The 26,707-nt window shown below is 37.5% G+C and overlaps 1 protein-coding gene across 7 annotated transcripts in view; it reads right to left on the reverse strand.

The window, feature by feature from the left end:
* STARD9 (StAR related lipid transfer domain containing 9) overlaps positions 1-26,707 on the reverse strand; it is a 107,481-nt gene that overhangs the window by 51,605 nt on the left and 29,169 nt on the right. For all 7 annotated transcript variants that reach the window (XM_084521374.1, XM_084521373.1, XM_084521372.1 and 4 more), the window contains 5 exons: positions 8,556-8,672; positions 6,456-6,488; positions 6,308-6,369; positions 5,589-5,701; positions 1,109-1,178 (listed from right to left, as the gene is read on the reverse strand). In XM_084521374.1, coding sequence (XP_084377500.1) covers positions 1,109-1,178; positions 5,589-5,701; positions 6,308-6,369; positions 6,456-6,488; positions 8,556-8,672 — 395 coding nt within the window. The remainder of the gene's footprint in view (positions 1-1,108; positions 1,179-5,588; positions 5,702-6,307; positions 6,370-6,455; positions 6,489-8,555; positions 8,673-26,707) is intronic.

Here is a 26,707-nt window from a genome sequence, read left to right on the forward strand (position 1 = left end):
TAATGTGCTAATAAATACTCAGCAGAATATTTCATAAAAATAAAGACAGTAGGTAAATAGGAGTATAATCCAAAACAATTTTTGAAAAGTTACCCAGAAAGAGAAGTTGCGTGGCTTCACACAAGTGACAAGGTTTGAAAATTCAGCATCAAAGAAACCTACACACAAAATACTGAAATTCTGATTTTGTTTTCTCTGTATCTTCTGTTTCCTCAGCAATGAGACCACTGTAGGACAACACTAGTAGGCAGACTGGAATTTTGCAGTTATTCCAAAAAGCTCCCTTCTTATCATAGAGGTACCTCTATTGATTGCTAAAAGCAGAAGCAGCAAAACTTAATCCTGCTGTATATTCTATGTTTTTATGATAATGCAGCTTAGTTTTTATTTACTTCACAGTGCCACTGATATTCTAACATCTCAACACTTCTTATAATAAGAAGTAATTTGAATCTTGGAACTGTGATTTGGTTTTGGGGGGTCATTTCAAATTATACCCTTTTCTATCACTTTAATGGCAATTGTATTGATGTCCAAAGCTGCCTGTAAAAAAAAAAAAAAATTAAAACAAACAAACAAAAATCTTGACTAATGAGAGCCAAAATTGTCAACTTCACTGGTATGCCAATTCCCACACTTCTGTCCTGGCAGATGTTTGTGATTTGGAGTAAGAACAACAGAACTATAAAATTCTAACAGATAATTGTAAAACAAATACACTATCTTTTCAGCTGTTATACATTGTTAAGTTACACTAACAAATGAGTTGAAAGCTATGCAGTCTACATAAGGAAGTGGAGAAGAAATAAAGCCTGTTTACAACAAAACATTTTCCTGGCATGCATTTTTTATTCCAGACAGATGGCAGAATATTGTGGGTAAATCAGCACGGGTTCAGTTATGAAGAAATGTGACAAATTCGTTAAACAACTTCATGAGTCCTTGTCACTGTTATTGTGGATAATATGAAGATATGTAGTATCACACATCGTATCTGACATTGTATCACAGACAAAGCATTGGCAACACTGGATGTAAAACAAAAATAAATGAAATCCAAATATGGTGAAAGAAGTGTTAAATAAAGATCGTTTGTTTTAGAAAATACCTTTTAGCTATTCCCTCTTCAAGAAGTTCTACAACTTGCTTGTAGTCTGTAACTAAATGCTGAGATAATCCTGCCAAAGATTATAAAAGAGTTGAATGCATATTTTTGTCAGGAATTTTCAATCAGTTCATCTTATTAATCACTGGGAAATAATAATAACAATTCATCCAAACATCAGAAGCATAACAATACTACTGAGACATCAGCCTGTTTTACAAGTAGTTGCTCAATTAGTTATGATTTAAAAAAATAAAATATAGCAGTACACCTTTCAGATGCAGTGACATCAGTAAAAAAAATGCCTTGTACCTTTAAAGTACAGACCTTTTCCAACCTGTCTGTAGAACAATGGTATTTAAAAATATGTATAACTGAAGCTCTGTAAGAAATCTTCAGCTATGTCATTGCTACTAATTGGGTTCACAGCCTGTAAAGAAGCTTTTGGTCACTGCCTCTGAATAATGGTTCTGCTCACATGACTAACAGAATTGGGAACTACCTACTGTGAATATTTACCATTTACTTAACTATATTTGAGTCTGCAACACTGAGGAGTCTTCACACTGTTCTCCCCAGAGGGTACTCAAATATGAAACAAGTGGCCTTTTTACATCTTCTGCTTCCTGTACATTCTGTAGTTGATTTTATTATTATATTATTATAGGGGTAAAAAAAAAAAAACACAAAACACAAACACGGAGAAAACAAATGAAAGAAATACTGCATTGCAGAGCCAACTGAATCAGTGATCATTGTGACTAACATGGCCCCAGTGGAGGGCAGCACACTGCTATGCTGTAGTGGCATTTTCAGCACCTTACAATATGCAAATTCTAGCAGACACACAAAATTAATTTCAACAGGCTTGTATTTCACATAAATCTGGTTTAATGTGCCTCATTTGCATTTTATGGTGATGATTAGTTATCATTTGTACTGCAGCAGCTCCTAAAAAAAACCTCAAGTTGTGAAGAAAGTCTTCATGCAGTCCAGGGATACTTTTTTCCCCCTCATGACTGCACTGATTCAGGTTTTGTTTTATTGCAGACCACAGAAGTGTGAATGAAGGCAGAATACTGAAAAAAAATGTAATTTATTTGGACCAAATAACATATATAGTGCTAGAACTTGAGCCAAGACGAATATAAAATTCAACAAGACTGAAATGGGTATTTCTGACATTGTCAGAGAGTCCATCCTTAGATATTGACAGGTTACATAGCTTTAAATGAAAACAAAATCTAAGCCAAAGATAGTTGTTAAAGAATTAGAATATATTCTGACATGAAGAAAAAAAACCAAAAAAAGAATCACCCACACTTCAAAAAGGCCCCTCACATACTTGCACACACACAAAGTATAGGATAATTTTCAAAGCAAAGCTTTTCTTCTGCTCTCCAGTGTTGCTTTCCAATACAATAATTCCAGAAGTCATCACATTTTCCATTTGAGAAAGAGGCCTTATTTTTCCAATAGTTCTGGGATCTTCATATCTCAGAATATGGAAACCATCATACATTGTTTTCCCCTACCATTTTTCAGGGTTTTACTTAACTGAATAAAAATACTTTATATAATGACAGCATGGAAGAAATTGTTGCCTATCCACATTTCCCTAAGTAATGGAATACTGAATCTAACACAGAGTTCTAAAACATTTTGTTTTTCAATAAGGTAAATTAAATTTGTAAATATTGCTTGAGAAGGAACAACAAAGTGTTTTTTTTCTGGGTGGTGGAGAAAGAAAGGTCATCTTCAAGTCCAACAGAAAGATCAAAACCTCTTGCTCATATAGAAATCTGTCTCAGAGTAAGACTGAATCTCCCCCAGAAATCCGTCTCAGAAACAAAATAGATTGCATCATTTCCTGATTTAAGAGAGGCTGATTCCTTAACAGTGCAACCATCTGTGAGGGAGAAGTTTGAAACGATTCCAATCTAAAGCACTGGAACACTTTTAGCATTTTAAAGGCTACAATCTCACAGCCCTTACGTGGAAAAATGATGGGCTGGAAACTATTCAAAACACTTAGTGTTCAGAGCTGGGACTTCCTGACTGGGCTTGCAAGTGGAAAATACATTGCCCATGATAATGTGAATATCAGAGCAACTAACCATCCTTAAAAGGGTTAAATTCTGATTTTCCTCTGCCTGTTCTTCATCCAACTGCAAACTGTACTCTGGGTATCATTGACACCAACCACACAACTGACACACTGTCAGTACACTGGAGGGCACCTCATCAAAGTCTGCAAACTTCACAATTGCTGATAGCTTGCAAGAAGTATGATGCAAACACAGATGCTAGTCCTTAACAAATTGGGTATTACTTAAGTTAACCTTTTTGCATTATCCTTTTCCCTTATACTACAAAATTACAAAATCTAATCAAAAGGAAACTGTTACAGAATATTTCAGTACTCTAACACAGAACTGTTTTACCCAGCATTTTTAGATTTGTGTAAGTAGTAAGTCCTTACTCAAAAGGGGTAAAACGAAATAAAAAAAAAATCAGAACTGGAATAGAAACAACAAACTTGGCCTGGAAGGTTCCAGATGAAGACAAAATAGTGACAAAAGGCAAGCCAGCCCATTGGCAGAAGCTATAACTTCATTTACTTTTGAAACAAGGAAACTCCATTATATGTAGCCAAGGAATCACTGGAGATACAGTCCTGAGAAAAGGGATGAAAATTGCCAAGGAAGGAAGCAGTTTAAAGACCTTTTCTTGTGTGGTGAATAAGCAGCTGCAAAAAGAAAATAATTAGTATCTGTACTCCACCAAGAGTAATGTTCTCTGATAACGAGCAGGTAGAAAGAGAATCTTGGAAAGGCCTCAATAAAGGCCAAATGTCTATGGATCTGCTTTTCAAAGAATGATAAGTTTGCCATACTAATGAGACCATCAATTCATCTATTTTCCAACTCTCCTCGAACAGGATGCTGATGTGCTGGGAAAACACAGCTGAAATGACCAGAATGCCAGATAGTCTCTTGTGTATAGGACCATGCAAGTTAAACACTTCCCAAATGCTCATTTCAAATTTTGAGAGAAATCAGTAACAACCGTCAACTGTCAGATGTACTGTTACTGATATGCAGGTGGCCATTCAATCCCTGACTCAAACAAGTCACCCTAGCTGCTGTCATATCTCAGCTTAAATCTCTGAATTGAGGATAGCAATATGACATGTAATGATGTGATAAAGAAAAACAGGAGACAACTGAACCAGGAGAGAAAAAAAGAATTTACAAAATGAACAGAAACGAACTCTGTACTTAAAAGACAGAACTAATCAGTATTTGATCTCATGTGATAGAACCAATAAAATTCTGTGTGATATGCATTTTGCTTATTAAACTTATACCTCCCAGGTGTTACAACCCATTGGTGGCCAGCCAAGCAGTTTCAGAGACTCTCATACCAGAGGCAAGTTTGGAATTCTGCACACTGCAGAGACAAGGCAGGTGGAAATGGGTACATTTGGTTTCTAAACAAACTTACCAATTTCTGAAACTTGCAACAGTTCAGAAAAGGTTCTTCCTTCTGATCTTGGCTGTAAAGTTACGCTGTACAATTTTGCACTGGTGCACTGATTTTGAGATATGGTACTCTTTCTAGACATTGGTCAGATAAACTGCAATGTAGCAGGCAAATTTTACATCAGTGATAATTTACAAAGGAACAGTGGCCAGATTCCAAGTTAAAGCTATGCAAGACCCTGAAGAAAAGGTATCAATCAAAAGTGGAAATGAACTGGAAGTACAAAAAATATGGGAGAAGATAAGAACTAAAAATAAGACAGACATCTGGAATGGAAACATAAATGATTTTTGTTTTCATCCAGTCTCTTCTGTCACCTGATTTGAAAGCTATGATTCACTAGAAAACACAAAGACACCTGAGGGACTGTAGTTGCAAGTGTGAGTTAAAAAGTATGTGATGTTTTTGTTAGTATAACTGACTTATATAACCCATCCTGTGCCTTTTGAGTTTTAAGAACGGAAATTAAGCATATTGTGTTCTCATCTGGGTAATATAGATTTTAATTGCTTCTCATGGTGCAATCTAGAACATCAAGCAGCTACTTTTTTATTATTATTTTACAAAAATACTGCTGCCAAGGACTGAAACAGATATTAAAGGGACCTTAGGCTGGTCTGTACAATCCATTTAGAGCTGATGTTGGTGGATCTCTTGCTCAAGTTAGATGTGAAACAACAAAAGCAAAACACTGTGGCTCATACATGACCTACACCTGGAAAGACAAACAGAACAGTGCAGGATATACAGTCCATGGGATAACAGAGGCAAAGCTTGCAGAATATTATACGTGTTCATATTAGCAAGAAAAATATTTGAGGAAAGTAACTGTGGAAGAGTGGAAGCAATGAGAATCAGGACACAACATACACAATACTTAAAGTCTTGATACACATTTACATAAATCTCTGATGCTAGTAGTGAAGCCCACTCTCACCTTGTACATATGGTCCTGTTTCAGGGTGTTCTCTGACTCTGAGTGTGTAAGGTTTCTTGTGGTCTGACTGTTTTAGCAAATCTCGGACGCGCTCATTATATATTTCTAGAAAACTGAAAAGCAAAAAATGCAATGTTAAGTGTACGCAACTGGAAAAAAAACACACACAGAAAAACAACCAAAAAAAAAACAAAAAAAAAAAAACAGAAAGAATATACCTAGTGTAACTACCTGAATCTTGCATTGACATTCACAACAAAGTTAATTAATTCATTATCTCTGTTACTGCTCCTTCTTACAAAGTGCATGTTAAAGAACTAAGAGTAGCAAACTTCCAAGAAGCAAGAGGCATTAGGCAATTTAAAAATTCAAAAATCTGCTTTTTTAACACTAGTAAGCTTAAATCCTCAAGTTTCTAAATGCAGTGCTTAATTAAGCCAGTGGAAACCATGGAAGGGAACGGAGAACTATGGCTCAAATTTACGAGTTAAACAGGAAGCAAATTCAGCTGTCTACACAAAAGTGAACAGACAGATCTATACTGAGATGGAAAACTAACACCAACACTTTCTCATCATTCCCCTGTGTTCTCCTCCTTGTTCCAAAATTATTATTATCTGAGAAAACAGAAACAAAATAAACTAGTCTCTGCTTTGTATAACTACTGGAATGTATTTTTGAAAGCATCCATAGGATTCCCAAAATGATGACAAACTTACCTGACCTTTACTCTGCAAGATGCTGTCTGGTCTGAGTAATCATCTTTCCTTGAAAAGAGGCCCTGCACAAACCAGTTGATGTACATTTTAAATCCATCAAGAAAATCTAACAGCTTAAACAATTACAAGTGAAATAAAAAATAAGTACCTCACATATACGAGGTGTCAGCCCAATGGATGCCTTCAAATAACAACACAAAAAAAATAATTAAACAATATACTTTTTATCATTGTTGCAAAATTAATTTTTAAATAACACCCAAATAATATGAAAAGGATGGAATCATGGCACAGCACTGCGGTTATGACTGTATGGTAGCTTACAACACAAACCACTCTGTATTGCAGTTCATAACAGCATGGCAGTGCCCTACTACTCCAGCTGAAGCATCTAGCATGGGACTAGTGTGCTGCGAAATGTCACCTGTCTTAGCTTCAGTGAAAATGCTTCTCGTAGGAAAGGTCATTTAAGAGCAATTACACAGCATCAATAAGAAATTTAGAGACTTCTTGGGTTAGATCTAAGCACTGTTCAATGTGAAGACGCTGGGCATGCCTTTGTCAAAGGTGTTGCAATACAGATAAAGCCAGGAAAATACAGACTATTTTGACTGGTTCCAGTATTTTGTTTTTCCTTATTCTACTTTATTTTTTGTGCTATGGCATCACAGAACTTTCAGTTCCAGAGTTATAAATATGGCCTGTCAGAGAAAAGATATTGGCTGCTAAAAACACTCAAACTACCCAATTTAAAATTTGCCTCAACAGGCTACACAGCTCTGCTTTTGTGTAACAAGCTGTTCTGACATGATTGCTCACACTTTGGTGACTGCAACACCCTGAGAAAGATTCTCAGGCTTAGCTGGAATCGCCTTGCTGAACAGCATGAAAAGCTTTTGGAGGGTATGCTCAAAGAGGGTTGGGGGTACAGAGAAATTCCAGATTCTTCAAGTAAATGTACTTCCATGGACAAAAGTTCAGTTTAGACCAAACACTTGATTCTTGCTAGTTATGAACACTATTTCACAGTGAATGCATATTACTAAAGATTAAATCAAAGCTGGATTTCATTAGAGAAACAAACCTCTCTATCAGCCAGAAATATCTAATCAATATCATGACTACCTGGAAATTTCCTTAGAAAGAAATAATGATAATTTCAAGAGTTGGCTATTCCGAATTGCTAAAATACTTTCAAAATAATTTAATACAAATAGCCTAGTTCATCTCTCCTTAACTTTTATTTTAACATTTCATGGAGTTAAGCTTGATTTAAAACAAAACAGAGAATCAGGTCATGATCTGACAAAATTCAATTGGTGATGTCTGTGGGTTAAAAATAAGTAAATAAACCCAAACTCTTGTCAAAAGCACAAACCATGCCAGAACAGTCTTTTTGTATCTCTGAAGCTTGAACAAATTTTGTTTGTATTTCACTTTATAAGTTGAATTAGCATAAGGGAAGTAAATAGCTGCCCACTCAAAAAAAAAAAAAAAAAAAATAGAATTTCTCCTTTTAACAGACAACTCACACTTAACCAACAACCAATAACATTTATGGATAGAGATCAAATCACCTTGCGTTGCAGCCAAACACAGCAATTCCTCAACTGACTCCCATCAAACTAAGTACCAAGGGTAAAAGGGCACTGTAAGTGGCTCCTGGTAGCCAAGTAACTTAAAATGCAACAGTTTCTAAAAACACCACTCAATTCATTTCAAAGTTGTAAGCAAAGCAAATATTAGTTTCTGCAGGCCAAAGTATAGCTTCTGCAACAGATAAATGTCTCAAGTAGATAATGAAGCTTGTTATAAAAGCATTTATTTGAATTGTTTCCAGATTTTTGTGAACATAATTTAATTTCAGCATGGCTAAGATTGCCAAAAAAAAAAAAAAAATCCATGAGAAGGAATACTTAGCATTATCTTGAGCTATACTTTTCTGAAAAGTAGAACCATTCAGGGATATAGATTTTTTGTCTTCTAAGACAGCAATAAGTTTCACAAATTATAAGATAAAGAAATAAGAAATATTTCAACACCACCACATTTGCTATTTTTTTTAGCTGATGCTACGTTATTTACCTAAGTGTAAAGGCTTGCCTCTTATTTTATATATAAAAAAACACCAAGAAAAAACATACGTAAGCATTCTGGTAAACCAGCACCATAATGACAGTTTAAGAATAAAACAATGTTTCTACATCCCATCCTCAACTGTAAGTGTAAAACAAATGGTGTAACTCACAGGTGTTCCCATCATTGTGTAAGTTTTTCCTGAGCCTGTTTGTCCATATGCAAAAAGGCAGATGTTGTATCCTCTAAATGCACCTGACAACACAGAAGTGCCAAGGTCCTGGAACACCTGGAAAGACCAATAGACACAGAACAGGCCATGAGTAACATACCTCCCTAGAAACATTCTGCATTATTTGTGAAGCTTTCAGCTTTAGCAACACCATATGAACAATGAGCTTCATAGCATTTGTATTTCTAATTTATCAGGAACAATGTTAAGTGTCCAGCATTCGCCCATCAGATCATCCAGACACTGGTACGCCAAGCACAAACTGAACACTGTTTAACTGTGACTTCCTGCCTGCCTTCTTTTATTTTATGCTTAAAACAAAAGACTTATAAATTCTTGAGGATCCTCTTGCCCCACCCACCCATATTTTTATAGCCCTCACTATAAATCTAGCAGAAAAGTCACACACAGTGATGTGCCTTCTGCTGCTCATAACAAAGAGCCAGGTATGGCTACTACCAAATTTGCCTCAGTGGCTTTCAGACCTCACATTGGTCTCACTGCAACTGCAGAAGTTGGGCTGTGACAGCTAGACTAACCACACTGCAAGGCTGGGATAATAGTTCATTCTGCTTTCCCTTTTCTTTTCGGAGACCCAGCTGCCCCAAGTTGTGGCCATGTTCTCAGAACATCAAAGCTTTGCCACAGACCAGCTGAAAGGACACCTGGCAAGGTTTTCTAGAAAGCACACATGGGATCAAAAGGTTCCAGTAGGCAGACTGCCAAGCCCTTAACACAGCATTAGCCTTTCAAAAGAAACGTTGCAAGTATTAACGATTTTGCCATTCACACAGGAAACTAGCTAAGGTATATAGAATGATGCATAGGATTTCCGTTACCAGGTTCTCCACCAGACAGATACATGTATTCATTTGATATACAATTCCATAGAAAAATGAACTTCATAGTTATCACCACTCCATCTCAACTGTCCAGAAGAGATTAAAATCCCCTTCCTGAGCCTTTTATTTTCAGATCATACTTCAACTCAGAATGAGACAAGAAGATAATTTTAATCTGAAGAATCAATAACATCCCCATTTGGAAGAATTTGACTACCCCTGCCTATACGTGTAAAGGTATGTAGAACGTGGATGTATGTAGAATGTATGTAGAATGTAGAACGTATGTAGAATCTGCTTCATTCAGATTATCAGACCGAGGACCTTCTCAATTCAAAGAGAGCCATAAGTAACACTGAAAGTAACACAAAACATATGGACACAGATTAGGTAAGGGTCAACAGAGGCAGAGACAGGGTCCAGTCAGTCTCTGGTGGGCCACGAAGAAAATGATGTGTAGCTTTGGAGAGGGCCAAGCTGGACTTGCTAAGCAACAAGCCAGGGGAAATAAGAGGAACAGAAAGATTTGGGATACTTGAGGTGCGACTGCAGGGCTATGCAAAGCTTGTGAAGGTATGTTTAAGGGAAGGGGACTGGGGAGGAGGAAGGTGTGTAGGAGTGTCTGGTCTCACATACGCAGAAGATCAGTACGCTTGTCTGACTGAGCCCCATACCTGTCCACCACAGTCAGTCCTATTTTCTTATTAAATAATTTCTTGATGTTCCCATGTAACCATACACTCTACCCCAAGCATGTGCTGCAAGGACCAGGTGCCAGCAGCTGGTGAGACTGGAGTGAGTTTGGGGCTGGTGATGGAGCCAGAAGGTGAGCAGGCATCGCACCAGCAGTGCCAGCAAGTGGAGTGAGTGGGAGTATAAGTGCCAGCAACTGGAGCAGGACTGCGTGCCACAGGGCCTATGTACCAGAAACTAAAGGAAGCAGAGCAGGCTGCCTGTCTTGGTATCAGCAGCTAAAGAGGGGACCATGGGTCACAGGGCCTGGGTTCCAGGTGCCAAGTACCAGGGTAAAGCAATCAAGGGTCTCAGCCTCAGAGCTGAGGGCCCGGGTACCAGCTGGTGGCCAGGAAGTTGATGGGAAGAGCGGGGTTTGGAGGGCTGACATTTTCTCTTGACACAGTATGTGTTGACGTGCATTTGTGCAGTTTGCTGGTAAACTTCAAACTGGATGTGCCAGTGAGCAGAAGGTCCACAATCCAGCCAAGAATATTAGACAGAGGGCCCATACTCTTAGCTGAGGGACTCAGCACAACGGGGCTTGTGAGCACAGGCACATTTGCCAGTGAGCAGCAAGCGAGGCTACCAGGTAAGCAGAAGACCTGCACAGCAGTTAGTGCTGCTGAGGCTCTAGGCAAGAACATAAGATAGGCCCATGGGGTGCTTCTGTGGCAGTCTGCAGGGGTGGCTGCATCAGCATCCTGCAGCCTCTGTCCCTGCCAGCAGCTGTGTTGTTGGGATGCAGACCGAGACTCATGCCTGGTTAAACCCACAAAGTGGAAAGCAGCTGCCCCATTCCTCACTGTGGGATAAAGACAGCTCCAGCTCTCCAGGCACATAGGGCTGGCATCCAGGCGATGGGCTGGAGGGACCCCCAGCTCCAGGAGTGCACAGGAGGCAGTGACCTTACATATCCTTCCTTAACTGGATTGTTTATTATTATGAACAATTAATTGGAGTCTTAAATAATTAAATGAAAGCACAAAGTCCAGAATACAAACAAAGAACTCCTAGTTTGTTTGCAACACATGTGGCTAGTAATGCCTTATGAGGAACAATATACCATAAAAAGGTCATTTTTTAAAGACAGAAAAACTAAAGTATATAATAGCAAAACACATCAGTGGTGCATAATTGAAGGATGAGTGAAAAAAATAACTGACATTATAGTGCAATGGTTAAAAGTTATGGTGAAATTAAAAATACTGTCACACTACTTTACAAATATTTGTATATAGAGGTGCATAGAAACAAAATATTTGCCATCAGTTTAGAAGCTGTATATAGATCACACAAAAAGAGAGAAGGGGCTTAAGAAATGAATAGTACAGAAGAAGCACATGAAAATGTGAATTTTAAGGTGCCACCATGTAAGGAAAGCGCATAGTTTAAGAGAAGAGATGAGAAAAAGAAAGTTCAGTCCCAGGAATTAGTTTGAGTGTTAGCATCACAGTACACTTTTAGTGGGCTAGGCAAAAAGTGAAAGCTGTCCATTCAAAGCACCAGACTAAAAAAAGGTGAAAAAAACAGAACAACAATTACAAAAGTGGGTTCTGAACCTTGTAGGTAAGTAGGAAAAGTTGTACTTGATGTGGTAAGGGGAGAGGAAAGTTTCTTCTTTCCAGCAGCAAAATGGAATTACCACTAAAAATCCTCCCAGAGCTTTTACAAAAGCAGTTATTCTGTTACGCTCTTCAGATCTAAGTGTCTCCTGATTCCACAACCAGAACTGAGAGAAAAATGTTCCTTATAAATCATGTACATATTGGAAAGTATAAAATAAGATCACAGGCAGCACTTTGTCCATGAGACTTGCCTTCTGAGTTGTGGGAAAATACAAAAGCAGGGATTAAGCTGGGGGTTGGGTTTTCTCAGATGTTGCTTGTAGCAGTGCTTCAACATCTGTTTTTACTTACAGCCCATCTTCTATATGGAAGCTCTACTTAAAAATAGTAATTGCATAAATATAGCAATCTGTGCAATTAGTTCTGTTGCTTTTTATTTTACTTGATTGGTGGGATTCAGCAGGACTGAGCACAGTGGGATTTCTTACATGAATAAGGGCTGTGGAACGTGACCCTATATTTGTTTCAGAGTTCTTTCACAACATGTTCTGAATCTTCCATTGCTCCTAATTCATTGTTTTTCGCATTTTATACCTTGATTGAATTTGGCCACATGTGGATAGTATGCAGTATGTCCCTATGCTGTCCCAGCATAGTTTCTGCTTCTAAACCTAGTGATGATTTGTTCCAGGGACCCTGCAATAGTTGTGACAACCTGCTAACTAAACAAGCAATCACATCTAACACCTGGAGCTGAACAGCATGCAACACTTGACCATAATCATGTCATTGTTTTAGACTGCAGTGATAAACATTGAGCGAGGTACATCTTAAACAGCAATTCTGACCTTTCTTTTCAGTAATACCAATTCAATCCCCCTGTTCTCAGTGAAGTTGTACTTAAGGAAGTGATGCTGTAAATATGGTGCTGATCTCTATAACAGATTAATGTGTTTTTCTTCAATAAAGTTACTTGGAAAAGCATCTGAGAATTAATGACAGCACTGCAAATCACTGTAACTGATTCTTGGCATGAATCATCCATCAACACAGGCTATAAGTCAAGTTCATTGACATTGTACAGCCTATAGATCAGTCTCATGAGTTCAGAAATCTGCTTAAGTAATCGCTGACAGTAAATCTATACACCAAGGACAAGACAGGCACTCAGAACTCAAATGAGCATGCAGGCCAATAAAGACTCACCAGTTACAGATACCAGTTACTCATCATGCAAAATGATCATAACACAGTCCTGGAGCCACCACAACTGTTTCCCCAAGGCCTGCAGTGAACCCTGAACTTTCATGCAGTAGAAGCACTATTAGGGTACCTTCCCTACCCAGCTAGCACACAGAACTTGTAGGAACCTAATACCCAAGATCTCCACCCCTCTTTCAAATCTGGTTCAACCTAGCCAGTTTGTTCAAAAATTACTGGGAAATGTGGGTGAGAAACAGACAGCCACTGCAAAATTGCATTTCTTCATGAAATTGGGATAATAACCCCTTAAGAACTTCTTTACAGAAAGGGTTGTGAGGCATTGGAACAGGCTGCCCAGGGAAGTGGTGGAGTCACCATCCCTGGAAGTCTTCAAAAGACGCTTAGATGTACAGCTTAGGGATATGGTTTAGTGGAGGGCTGTTAGCGTTAGGTTGGAGGTTGGACTCGATGACCTTGAGGTCTCTTCCAACCTAGAAAATTCTGTGATTCTGTGATTCTGTGATTCTGTGATTCTGTGAATAGATTGCAATTGCCACATATTCAGTAAAAACTAAGATTTCAGGAGTTGGACTTGACCCTTCCCTTCTAACTTGAGATATTCTATCATTCAACAGCTAATTCTCTTGTATATTCTTCCTGCTCTGGGCATGCTCCAGCTCATGAGCTGAGAAGGACTTTAACTGAGCTTCCAAACCGGACTGCTGTGATCCAGAACACATCTAAGACAAAACACTTAAGTTCAGAGCAGAAGAGGAAGCTCCTCTTAAGTGAGCAGCTCAATGACTTTCAGTGGCTGGGAATGTGAACACAGGAAGAAGGAAAGAATCTGAGCTAAGTTCAAAATGGCAAGAGACAGATCTGAAGATTGAGAGAAGGTTGGGGAACAACTAGGCAAAATGACTACTGCAAACCAGTAACAGTGAAGGGAAAGAATGGAAAGAAATTGGGACTGGTAAGACGAAGGTGATGGAGCCAAACTGGGCAAAGTTAAGGGATGAAAGGTGGGAGTCATGTCCACTGAAAAAAAAGTTAGTGGGAAAGATGAAAGAAAGGTTGAGTTTGGAAGCCAAAGCACGGGAAACCATTAGACTGAAAATGGAGAACAAAGAACCTCAGTGAGAGAAGTTTAAAAATCATAAGTTTTGTAGATCTGAAGTCCACAGGGTAGGACTTGGCAGCAAACAGGATGGGATTGGAGTCAAGCGGTATAAAGGAAAATAATAAGAAAATATAAGGAGTATTATCATCTTGGAAGTAACAGGAACAGGGTGAGTGTGTGCTCCTTCCCTTCAAAGTATCAATATCTAACAAAATCAGGAATTTTGCATGTCTCATGGTATACACAGAAGTGGCCTATAAGAAGTGTGTGTACTCCATTTTGGTTTAGAAACCTGTATGTCGTATGGTAGAACCTCTTACAATTGAAATAAATGTAGCCATGAAAAGTATCTTAATTCTACAATAGTTTCCTCATTAAGAAATGCATTTCTTTCTGAAGGATTGTCACAGATCTCTAGGAGTTATTAATTGATCTATTTATAACAGAAAATCTTCACAAGCTGCCAAACCTTTGTGATAGCAACACTAGCTGTGTCATCCGCAGAAAGTTAGAAACTTGGAAGAACCTCATTTTATTTCTAGCTTTGTTGTTGAAACTTTTGCATGGCATTGTGCAACTTATTTAATGTTTTTATGGTCCAATATTCCTACAGGTAAAATGTAAGCAGAAAACTGTGGGATGTTCTTGCTAGTGTCCAGCAACCTCCATGGGATCTTGGCTTAAATTGCTGTGGAAGTTCTGTGCCAACTATGGTGCTCTGTATCTCTCCAGCTACACTGCACTCTTTGAGAGAAGAGCACTGAACTCCAAAGTCCCAGGTACGTTACACTCTGTTACGTTTACTCTCCATTCAATATACAGGGCTATTCAGATGCTTTAATTCGAACATGTTCCAGAAGAGCCCTTCTTGAATTGGGCCTTAAGAGAAGATATATTACTACAAACAAAACTGGATAATTCCAAAGACAATGCCATAACCCTATGTTGATAAATTATAATTTCAAAAAGTATTTACTGAAATCCTACTAAAAGCTGAATTGGACTGTTTTGTATTTGTTCTGATAAATTACCCTCCCTCATTTTGTGAGTAGAAATTACAATTAGTTTAGTTGAAAGTCTCAATTTAGTCAGAAAAGCCTCTTAGTTTTAGTGTACTGCAGATAAATTTGAGAAGCAGAGCATAGCAATGAATTTATGACTTGTTTAAAAATAAAGAAATAACCAAAATTAAAGCTTTTTCTGTGCTAATATCAAAGGCATTAGTCCAAATATCCATCAGCATCAACAGCTGCACATTATACAAAATGTGCTATGATTAATCACTTTGAGACACATGCACTAGCATATTTCAGAATATAATGAATGAAATCACGGGTTTTGTTGATCATTAGGAAAAGAATAATATAGAAGATTCTTCTTGGATTCTCCCACGTCTTGCTTTTGAAATTAAACTAAGACAATAATAACGTGTTCTGGTCAAAGAACACGAGTTGGATTTAGCTTCCTGCAGAGAGTAAGCCATTTAGCTGAAAAGACTGTCTTCCATACGTGGCTGCTCTACGTGATTGGCACTGTTTAGTTTGTTCCATGCAAGAATGTTTCTTTCAGTAAAGCCTTAACTTGCTTTGCTATGCCTTGTTTCTGCACTCGTCCAGCTGTATCTGGTACATATCCCATGGTGATTTGTAAAACAAATGTATTACCTTCCAGCTCTACTAACAGTGAATAAAACAACGTCTTTCTGAAGAAGTCATGAGAGGGCACTAAGACAACTGTTATCACTTACAGTATTTTGCTGGCATGCTCATTCTGAAACAGCCAGGTTCCAGTTCAAATACAGTAAATCCTGATTCATACAAGTCCTCAGTATAGGACTTTTATTACTGATTGGAGAAAAGGGAAATGGTCTAAAACTTAGCTAAAATGCCTTAAACTCACAGCTCAGGTATACCAAAATGCTGTCCAAATTGTTGCAATATGAACATACTTGGGGTTGAGCCTGTTTATATAACAGATAAGAATCATTTACTTCAAGCACAAAAACAGATCACTGAAACAGTTGAAAATGTACTTCAATACTCCATTAGAAATCACAAGAAAACAAAGAGTTAAAGAAGAGTACTTGCAGAACAGGGAAGTTATGCCACTCACTGAAATCTTACGTTAGCAGCTGTACTGTGTTAGAAGCACACACAAAGATTGTAGTAGGAGTCCTGCCTCTAAGAACCCATGGAGGATCATATAAAACCGACTTGTTATCTACTAAGGTACAACATTTACCAATTCTTAAGCAGCAACTAAAGTTTTACAGCTTATTTCTAACTCAGATAATGAATCACAGAACTTAATTTCTCGAAAATTACAGCATTAGTCATAGCTCATCCATACTAGAAAAAAGCATTTAAAACTTTTTTTTTTTAAAAAAGTTAAGGTTTACAGGTTTATGTCAGTGAGGCTACTTCTTTTTCATTCAGTTAAAAATATAACTATATTTGGTTTAATCTCACCTGTTTTCTTGAAGATTTTTGGACCCATTTATTTAGACCCTTTAAATACAAATAACTCTTTTTCATTCCTCTTTGGTTATACTATCAGGCTGAAATATAAATTGCACTTGTGCATACGAGGTATGTAATTGCTACTCAGGTGAAGATGAAAGCTTTGGAGAGTCCAAGCACACACTGCATCAGCTGATGCAGGAACTTACAAGATCCTAGCCCAGAAGTGCAGAAGGACCTTGCAGTCATCAATGCCTTCAACTATTACACCATCTCTCCAAAGTAGAGAAACTATTTTCCAAATGCATAGCCAGTGCACTGGAATACCAGTGATTTGATCAACATCTTTCACCTCCCTCAGTTACATTCTCTTTAGATTAGTTATTTCAACAAGCCTCCAATACAAGGCCTTCTCAACTATCTCTTGCTGGCTTCAAAGTCAAAAATATTTAAGAAAGAAGAAAAGCTACTACAAAGAGCTTTTAAGGCACTGAAAAATACGCTATAGAGCAGCCTGAGTATATCACATTTTATCATAAGACTCGCACATGTGCATACGAATATGCATACCAGACACATGATTGCATTTTCTTCTGGAATGAAAATACATAATTTTTGCGCTAGTGCCAAGAAGAAATAAACTGTTGCATGAAGTACATCCAACCAGACACTATAAGTGGCAGACATTTATTATCAACAGTGATGACTTGGGACTTTGTTATATTACAACCTTTCTATGCATCACACACAAATTAAGATAGAAGCATGCTGGCTGTCACATTTCTTTTGATCCTGACAAACAGCTGGCAATCATTAAACTCTCCTTTAATGCATATGAATCAATGCTAGTGAATAGTTAGCACAAGGCCCAGTTAATATCAGCATCTTTGACTTTTCATTGAATTAATTATATGCAACTAGGACAGTTGTTGATAGTAAATACGTATTTGACATTGTAACTACAATCTCTTTATTGTGTGATAATGTCCCTTCTACAGTAAGAAATACTTTAATTTCAAAGATAATGGGGGCATTCTAACAGGAATGAAGTTTTGGCAATATGAACTTCAAGAGTATAAAGCTGTCCTTTCTTAATCCAATCAGGATCTGAATTGCAGAAGGAAACAAAAAAAGAGTTGTTTTAAACTACAGTAAATTGTCTGTTATGCCTTAGGGTTGAATAATTTGGGAAAGTGAAATACATGCCAAGTCTCCGAGTGACATGGAAAAAAAATCCAGTAAACCTCCAGGGACAGCACGCAATGCCACGCTTGCAAATTTAAGGGAACATCACTGATAAATTACTTTTATTTGATTTTAAGGTTAAATAACTTCTGGAAAGCAATGTCTGGATTTGGCTCAGACTACAATGAACAGGCCAGAACCAACTCTGACCAGAGCAGAGGTGGAGGGAGGAACGAGCTACACCTTTTAGGAATAATAAAAAAAAATCATAAAAAGGTTTATCATGTCTTACTGGTACAGTAAGTGCTTCCTGATCTGCAAGTGTCTGAAATAGACAATATTTAATATCATCATCAGGAATCTAAACTTATCTTGGAAACTTCAGAAACTCCAGGGGAGTGTGGTCAAGGAAAAAGAGAAAAGAATAAACACTTCTGGTAATTTAAAAAGAGAAAAAGGATTTGAATAAATAAAATCACCACTTCTTAAAGTCAGAGTCCATGAACATCAACAAACAACTCACTAAAAGAAAACGGCTTGTACTATAGAACATTAGCCTAAACTTAGAATACTAACATTAAATTCCCATTGGTTCATAACCAGGGCCAAAACCAGAAGATTATCTTCTTGCACAGCACAATTTAAAAATAGCCTTTAAAAATACCACTGATTTAATGAAAGAGGAAGAGACTGAACTTAAATAGGACCATTATGGTCCTATTTAACAGCTGCTTTTCACTATAGAACAATTGACTTTATAAATGCTGAAAAAACTTATCTGCTCAATTTCCATGGAAGACTTGCCATGCACACAAGCAAAGATGCCTCATCCGTAGCCAGAAAACTTCAGGACTTGATCAAAACAATTTCAGCAGATGCTGGTACAAAATGGGCTTATTAAAAGGACTACTGTTACTTACACATAAAATTGCTTTCAACATGTAGGTCAGGACAGTTTAAGCAAGTTTCTGAATAGTACGACATAGGAAGCTCAGTTCTGTAGTATCTATTTGCTACCACCTTCACTATGAACTGCAGATATGCAGTACCTCGTATTTCATATGGTTTCCTTACAGAAACTGGCCCACCTACAGCTGTTATTGTCTGTGCCAATTCTGTTTTTAAAATTGCTTCTTCATCTGATATACAGCATCCAAGACCTGCATTTAAGGTGAAAAAAAGTCATGAAATAAAATTCATAACTGAACATTTCCTGCCAAAATAATGAGCACCTCTGTTCCACAATCTCCAAAAAATTCCAAAGATGAATTTCAATAAGAAAAGGCAGAAAGAGGATTCAAGGAAAAAAATATCTGAAAATAAATCTAGGATTTTGCTCCAATAATGCAAGGCTTCTTCTGCACGTGTTTTCTCTTAAAGAATATTGAATAAATGTTAGCTGATGGGCTTTTGCACACAGGAAATGCAAGCAAAGGGAAGTGCATTATGCTGATCAACTGCACAGAAACCTCTACTGTGAGATTAGGATTACTTCAGCAACATTATCCCATTCAAATCAAAGAGAGGAAGGAAAAAAAACAAGGCATTTGTCAGTTAGTTTGGGAAAATTTCTTCCCTCTTGTTAAGAGGCCACAGCTTCACAGCTAGGATTACTTCTTTTCCTTCCCTCTGTCCAGCCTTTTCAGTCTCTTTTCCCAGTCGAACAGGAAATAGCAGAGTGAAAGAGCAGGCTTCCCTCCAACTCAAGTAGTTTGGCCTGTGGCAGGGGCATTTGCAGGAGAACTTGAGAGCGCTCAGGTTTTGGCTCTGCCAACAGGCTTCCTGCCTGTCCTTAAATCCCTTTGTGCTTTAATTCCCCCTGTGGAACACAACAATGATTTCTTTGTCCATCTTATCAGCTGTAACTTTTTCCAGTGCAAAAGCTGTTTATTGTGTGCATCATAATGTACTTACACACACATTATATTCAACAGCATGGAAGTTCAGCCTTGGTTAAGGTATTTACGTAAACTGTGAAGTGCTAGAAAAAGTCATAGACAACGTTACAAGTATATATTTTTCCTCTGGATGGATGGTGGGAGAATGAGAAACTATTTCTGCTGTTTTGTCATTGAATTACACAATCATGAAAATAGACTTTATCTGATTATCAAAAACCTCTCTCATTTTGATAAAAAATAAAAACTATGCTTACTACATCAATCTAATTTATAAATATTCTGACAAAAATTTGACATTTTTAGAGCTGCCAAAGTGCTTCAACACCATGGGCACAACTGCCCCCTCCTTTTAAAAAGTTGCTGGTGTTTTATATTAAACATCAACCTGAAAGATCAGATACCTATCCCAAAAATACCACCTGGTATTTTCATCTCCCTTTACAAAACCACACACTCATCTCAGATCCCTTTTTTCCTGCCCAGCAGGGATTCTTACGTTATCACTGGAATTATAAAACAGCAGCCACAATCTGAATGCAACAGTGATGCAATCCAAAAAACACAGCTTATGATACTGTACCATTATCTGACTCAGTCCGGATACAGTTGTGATAAACCTTTCCACACAGAAAACAACTTACATAACTTCAGGCGTTATTAATGGATACTTCAAGATTTACACATTATATCTTGCATTAACAGGTGGGTTTTATTCTGCTATTTCTTCTGCCTACTGAATGAGCATAGGAGCATCCTACCCATTAGCAACCAAGTGAAATCCCTTTGATCTAGCTTACTGAAATACAAGGCAGATGGTAGGTTGGTAATTCTGTCCAGGAGAACAGCAAACACTTGCTAGGAAGACTCGCTGAAAGCATCTGCCATTTTCCCCCCAAAGCTAATGGTTATTGCTATTTAAGGGCACAGAGCATCACTATTTAAGGGAAACTGCAGGAAAGAAACAGTCCCCTAGGATAACCCATCCTTTTCCTGATCTAAATCTGCACATCACCTGGCAGAGGTCCAGCTGCAGACTTAAAACCACTTTCTATGTAGAGGCTCTGTAAATTCCTACAGGTACTCTGTTTTTCCAAGAGCCCTGTTCCATTTATTTAATAGGGTCCCTAAAGGTACAGTTACTTAGCCACATACAAGTTCTCATATGCATCAAAAGGAGAAGTCAGAAGAGTTGAACAATTCTGGATCTCCATCCTAGACTTCAGGCAGACATCTCAGCTACAACCCCACTACAGAAAACTCGTTTGTTGCGAGGCTGAAGAGCCAGCAAGTCTTCCTGTGATACGGGAACTTCTGCCATGGTACTACTGCAATAAAAAGATAGCTGGGGGGTGGTATCAAACTGATGGTGTGTTAAGAAAAAAAAATACACACCAAAAGGTAAGACATGCTCAAAAACCAGGATTTTTTATTAAGCCTACCTTGTGCAAAAGACTGGCTACTCTGTAGTACCACTCCATATTCTAGTTCCTTAAACCTTCTGTAATTTTCAGAGGATGAAGGAGAAAATTACAAATAGCTACATGCAACTTGCAACCCTGTGTCTACAAGCAGCTTGGTGAGCAGCTGCTTTTGTTGCACTGTGCCAGCAATGTGGGGTTTGAAGGTTTGAGTGCTGTTCTATTCCCACAAGCACTTTTTGCTGAGTTGATGGCAGAGTTCACCTCTGCTTTGTGCATCTTCACCAGCACACAGTGAAGGAAAAGGTTTCCTGAGTGAACTCTGAGGCAGAAAATGTGAGAATGATATCACAGGGGAAACTACAAATTTCACTTTTTTTTTTTTTTTTTAAAAATACAAGGCAATTTAAAATTTTAAAATTTAAAAAAAAAAATTTTTAAAAAAAAAAGGTCTAGCAAAAACTAATGGCACAGGGGGAAGAAGCAGCATGAGCTCCCCACAGTCACACCGTTTTACTTCACCAAGAGCAGGAAATGCTTTAGATATCCTAGTTCACTGGCCCAGCAGTGACTTCATGTCCTTTACTGTCTTAAATGGAAAAAAATCATGGGATTTTTAATCACAATGCTTAGCATTTGATACCATTAGAAAAAAAAAAAAAAAAGAGCACTTTTACTGATATCATCTTAAAATGAACAAAGTAAGTTCTGAGAGAGCTGTTAGAACTCAATATTAAAAGAAAAACCTCTCCGTTTTGCAATAGAAAGAGTAAGGAATAAATAACGGATAATAATGAAGTTATAAATATCCTGCTTATTCTCCCACCACTGCTAGCTCTTGGCTAGGCTCCCAGGTCATTAGCGGATGTCTGTGATTTCATGTGATAGAAAAATAAAGAACAACAAAAAAAATTAGTAAGTTTTATTGTTTAAGGCAGCAGGAACATGTATTGATTCTCATCTGTCTCTGAAAATAATTGCCCATTAATTTTGGAAGAAAACGGAGGATGGTGATGGAAAAAAAGGTTGTTCCTTGATTTTATTCCAAGGAGAGGGAAAAAAAAAGCAGTGATGCAAATTTTTCAGTAATTCAGTAAGAGCTAAGAATCTTCTGTAATACTCGAACAGCACAACTTTATCAGAATAACTATTCTGCGTTTTCTCCCTTCAGCCAGAAATGGGTATTCTCTTTTCATGTATCAGCTAATTCAAGTTAATGTTTTTGCTATCAGATCATCAGCTCTTAAATTACTGCAGTGGAGAACAATTCTTAAAACTAGAATATACTTTCTTCGAAATAAGCTCAGTTCTCTACTCTCATATAGCGTCACTAGAATTGCTAAGTCTAGGTGATCCTTGCTCATGGAGCAAGGATCCTTGTTCATGGAGCTCACCTGTGCTTAGCCTCAACTGCACCTCAAATGTCAGTTTTTGAGAATTACAGCTCTGACTGCTGGGGAAGGTGATACAGTCACTGTTTCAATAGTGTCTTGAATATTTTCTACATAAATATTATAAGCTAATAAAAAGCAAAATCTTGAAAAAAAAGAAAACCCAGAAGTACCAAATTTTAAAAGTTACATTGAAAATTGACTCAAAGTATTCCATGAAGACTTTAAAGAGCACAAAAAATGAAGCTCTAAAAAAACTACTTGAACGCAGTTTCATTTTTAAATTATTTTCCACTCTCCAAGTTCAGAACATGAAAAACCTAATGAAGAGCAACTATTACAAAATTCTCCACTTTTATACTCAACTGTATTATTACCAGCACATATGAAAAAAAAAAAACAGGCATGAGATTTCTTGCAATAACTGTGCTTTCCTGTACATTCAAAAGCAAAGGCACTTTCACTTGTCAAGGTTAGGATTACAGAATCTATATTTTGCATGTCATCAGCAGCAATTAAGCAAAGAAGAGTGGCTTACCATGGTGTTTTAGTCTAGTACACTGGTTGTCTCATCTAATTTGCTGAGTGAAAAATAAATTCTCTCAAATTTTTACAGATGAATTGAAGAACCAACTTTTAATCTGATTCTACAACACACTTTACATCTAGACATGTATTGTGTTTATAATTTGGAATATAAAACAAGATGTATCAGTATTTGCTTTTTATGATGTGACCGTATGAACTAGAAATGTTGACATTTTAGCCAGAAGTTCCCACATTCAAAATAAATTATGACTCCAAAACTGGAGGGATGAGAAGGTTCAGAAGATAGTTATTTCTAACATGCAGCAGTCACTTCTGACTTTTGCTTTTCAAAAAAGGAAGAGTTAGAGATTACTTAATTCCTAGTTTTAGGCATTAGACCTGGGAATAAATCTGTTTTAATCATTAGACGGATTTTTTTTCCCTGTTACTTGTTTCCTGAAAATAAAGCATTTCCAAATATATGAGATGGTAGACAAAACCACATGCTTTCTGTTAGGCAACCTTGGCTAGTTTTTAGAATACATGCAGGGCATATTGCCAAAATAACAGGTTGAAGAATAGAAAACCTATCATCCTTCCTCGCACACATGTAGGTTTCAGCCCAGACTTGACGGAAGGACCAACTATCTTCACGAAGTGTAGCTCATAATGGAGGAATCTACTACCACTGTTCTCACAGGTACTGAGACAAGCAATATTGCTGTTTCCACTGAGTTAAGCCATTTACAGCAACGAGACATTTTATATCATGTTCTGAACCTACCTGAACACTGGGAGGACAAAATGTACAACTGACATCTACAAAAAGAATAAATGTGATAGAAAAGTATACATACCTGTATGAACTCAGAAATCACGTAGATGTCTACTGAGAAAACTCAAAACCAGCAGACAAATCCTCCTACAATTATCTTAATTTGGTTTAGCTATTCAATGATTACTATTATTGCAGCACTAAATTTTATTTTTTAAAATCACGTAAAAAACAGTCTGTCTACAACACTTGCCACAACTATTTTCAAGAAGTGTTTTGAAGCTGTGCAACATACTTGCTAAATTAGTATGGTTTTAGTAGTTTCCGGGACAATCCAAACAACGGGAGGGAATTTAAGGTCAAACATGAGTTCAAGCAGAGAACTCTTGGCATTTTATTCTTAGCAATATATTAACAACAAAGTTTGCCAAGACTAGTGGTTGAGTAAATTGTCAATTCCACTCTTCTGCCAGGTCAGCCGCCCCTGTTCATTTCCAGCTTACAAATACTGAGGAGCAGTATATGAACAGCCAAAATGTGCAATGAACAATCGTATCTCACCTAATTGGAAATACATGTATTACATTAAAAAGGCTGCAGGGTCTGCTATTTTCTTCTGTATTTGCTCCTCCAGTGACAGATGTTGCTTAGGCTGGACATCACTACTACTTCATGCAGTCTCTCTCTTTTCCCCCTCACTTCATATCACAGTAACCTCAAAAATGGGCATGATGTACCACGAAAACTGCCAATGCTTTGTTCTACACACATTGTTAAATAGACAGAAAGCAAAAAGGAAGCTGCTTCTCAGCACCTGTAAAACATCTTAAAAGTAGCTGGTAAAATACCTATGAAATCAATCACTTGAATACTTCCATAAAGCTTTACCACTACATATATTTTCAAATAGAGAGTCATGCAAATCTGCTGAAGATTAGAGAACAAACAGGCATGAGAACCAGGGGATTCTTAAGTCCCAATCAAAGTCACATATTTCTGTGTCATTGCAAGCTCAGTAATAAACTACTTCTTTAGTATTACCAAGACAAACAAAGACCAATTGGCAAAATGTCACAAAACTTTTTTTCATAGTATTATTACAAGCCATTTCCTGTGAAGATAATACTTGTGCTTGCCTGTAAGACATGATATTTTCCAGGAAGGAAGGAAGGAAAAAAGTGCCCCAAAACTATGCAGAGGAGCACATTTGATTGCCTAAGGAAAACAGCGTAATTTCATCTACGACTAATGAACTACATTAAGCTTTTTTTTTTTTCCCTTTTTTTTTTTTTAAATGAGGCAGAAGACAGAAATTTCATCAGCTTTTAAAGTTCTCCCAAATTAAGGATATATTAAATTTCATTTCTTTACATATTAAAACCTCTTGTGGAGCAGCACATTAAAACAGACATGAAGTGGGCAAAGATCTGGAGGTTCAGAAGTATGACTTAAAAAGGACTGAACAGCAAAACATTCATATATTTACATGAGGTTTAAGTAACTACACACCCTCCTATGTTTGGTTTCTAACATGTTGGTACAATACTTTTTACAATGAGGTATATATTTTGTCACTTGTAGTTTGCTAATTACATAATTTCTGCTCCCAGATAAGTTTATTCTACTGAGCATATGCTAAATCAGTATGTTCTAAATAAATATTAACTTTTTTTTTAATATAACTGCCTTACTATGATAAACTGATACAAAAAAAGACAGGTTCAGACAACCTGAGGGTGTACTGAAATAAAACAATAAAAATGCCTATATTTCTACTTAATGTGTTTCTCTTTCATGTAGGAAAGAGTTGCAGCATTCATCTAAACAGAAATAACATTTCCTAATAACTGAAGTTCAGTTTTAGAAAATTATCAAATACAGTAACTGTGAGCTGAAGCTTATGGGTGATTTTCAGGCAACTGTTCTAGTTAAGATGACAATCTCTTTCCAAGTAAATTCACCTCAGGCTTCTCTCTTTCCAGTGTATATGACTTACAACAGATGCATAGTGCTTCTTACATCAACACCTGTATAGTCTGCTCTCCTCAATAAACATCTCAAGCAAATTCTCTTGCTTTAAACATTGCTGCCAGCTTTGATCAAGACTGCACAAACAGGGAAAAGCAATACAGTGCTCTGTATAACTCAGAGCACTGACTACAGACTCAAAGGGATTTCTGCAGAGTCTAAGGGTGAGAGGGGCTTCAGTATCTTTCATCAAGTGTACCAGAGCACCAGGACAACACCACAGTGCACATCCTGCTAGACATCTAGTGGACAGCACATTAAAAAAAAGGTTTAAAGAAAGCATTAAACAAAGACACTACACAGTGTATAAATGCCCAGTCCTATATTTAACTCTGCACACTTAATCCCTCTGCTGGGAGCAGAATTCTTCACCTCCCATCAGGGCTGCTTACATGCTGCTGGCTCTCTTCTACCCCACAGAGAAGCAGTCAGTTATGGTGCCAATGTAAAAGGTCACAAACTGTCCCTCAGGAACGGCTGTGGGCCCTGCAAGTTCCTGAGCTGCACACGGAAACTGTTGGGGAAAGTACTGGCTATCCCAGCCCAAACGGGAGCAGGAGCTACTCTAACAGCCCAGCAGCACAAGTGACCAAGCTGCAGTGCTCAGGAAACACTCCCTGGCATTAAGTAACACCGCTCAGTTTACTTACATAGATGCAGCCTCTATTTGCTGTGAGGAAAAAAACATCAACTCCAATAAAATGAGGAAAAAAAACATCAACTCCAATAAAATGAGGTGTAAAAGATGACCTCCTGATCTTCTTTGCTCTCTATTTCAGCTCAATGTGCCAATGACATTCAACTGTGGAAAGCCACTTACATTCCCAACAGATGGAATAGAAAAAGATTACATTCCATATACTGTAATGAGCAATAAATTTATGCAAATTGCATGCAGTAGGATGTAAGACAATGGAAGCCTTGTGCTGTACCAAGCAAAGC

The sequence above is a fragment of the Aythya ferina genome, assembly GCF_964211825.1.
Source record: "Aythya ferina genome assembly, chromosome: 5".
NCBI classification, from domain to species: Eukaryota; Metazoa; Chordata; class Aves; order Anseriformes; family Anatidae; genus Aythya; species Aythya ferina.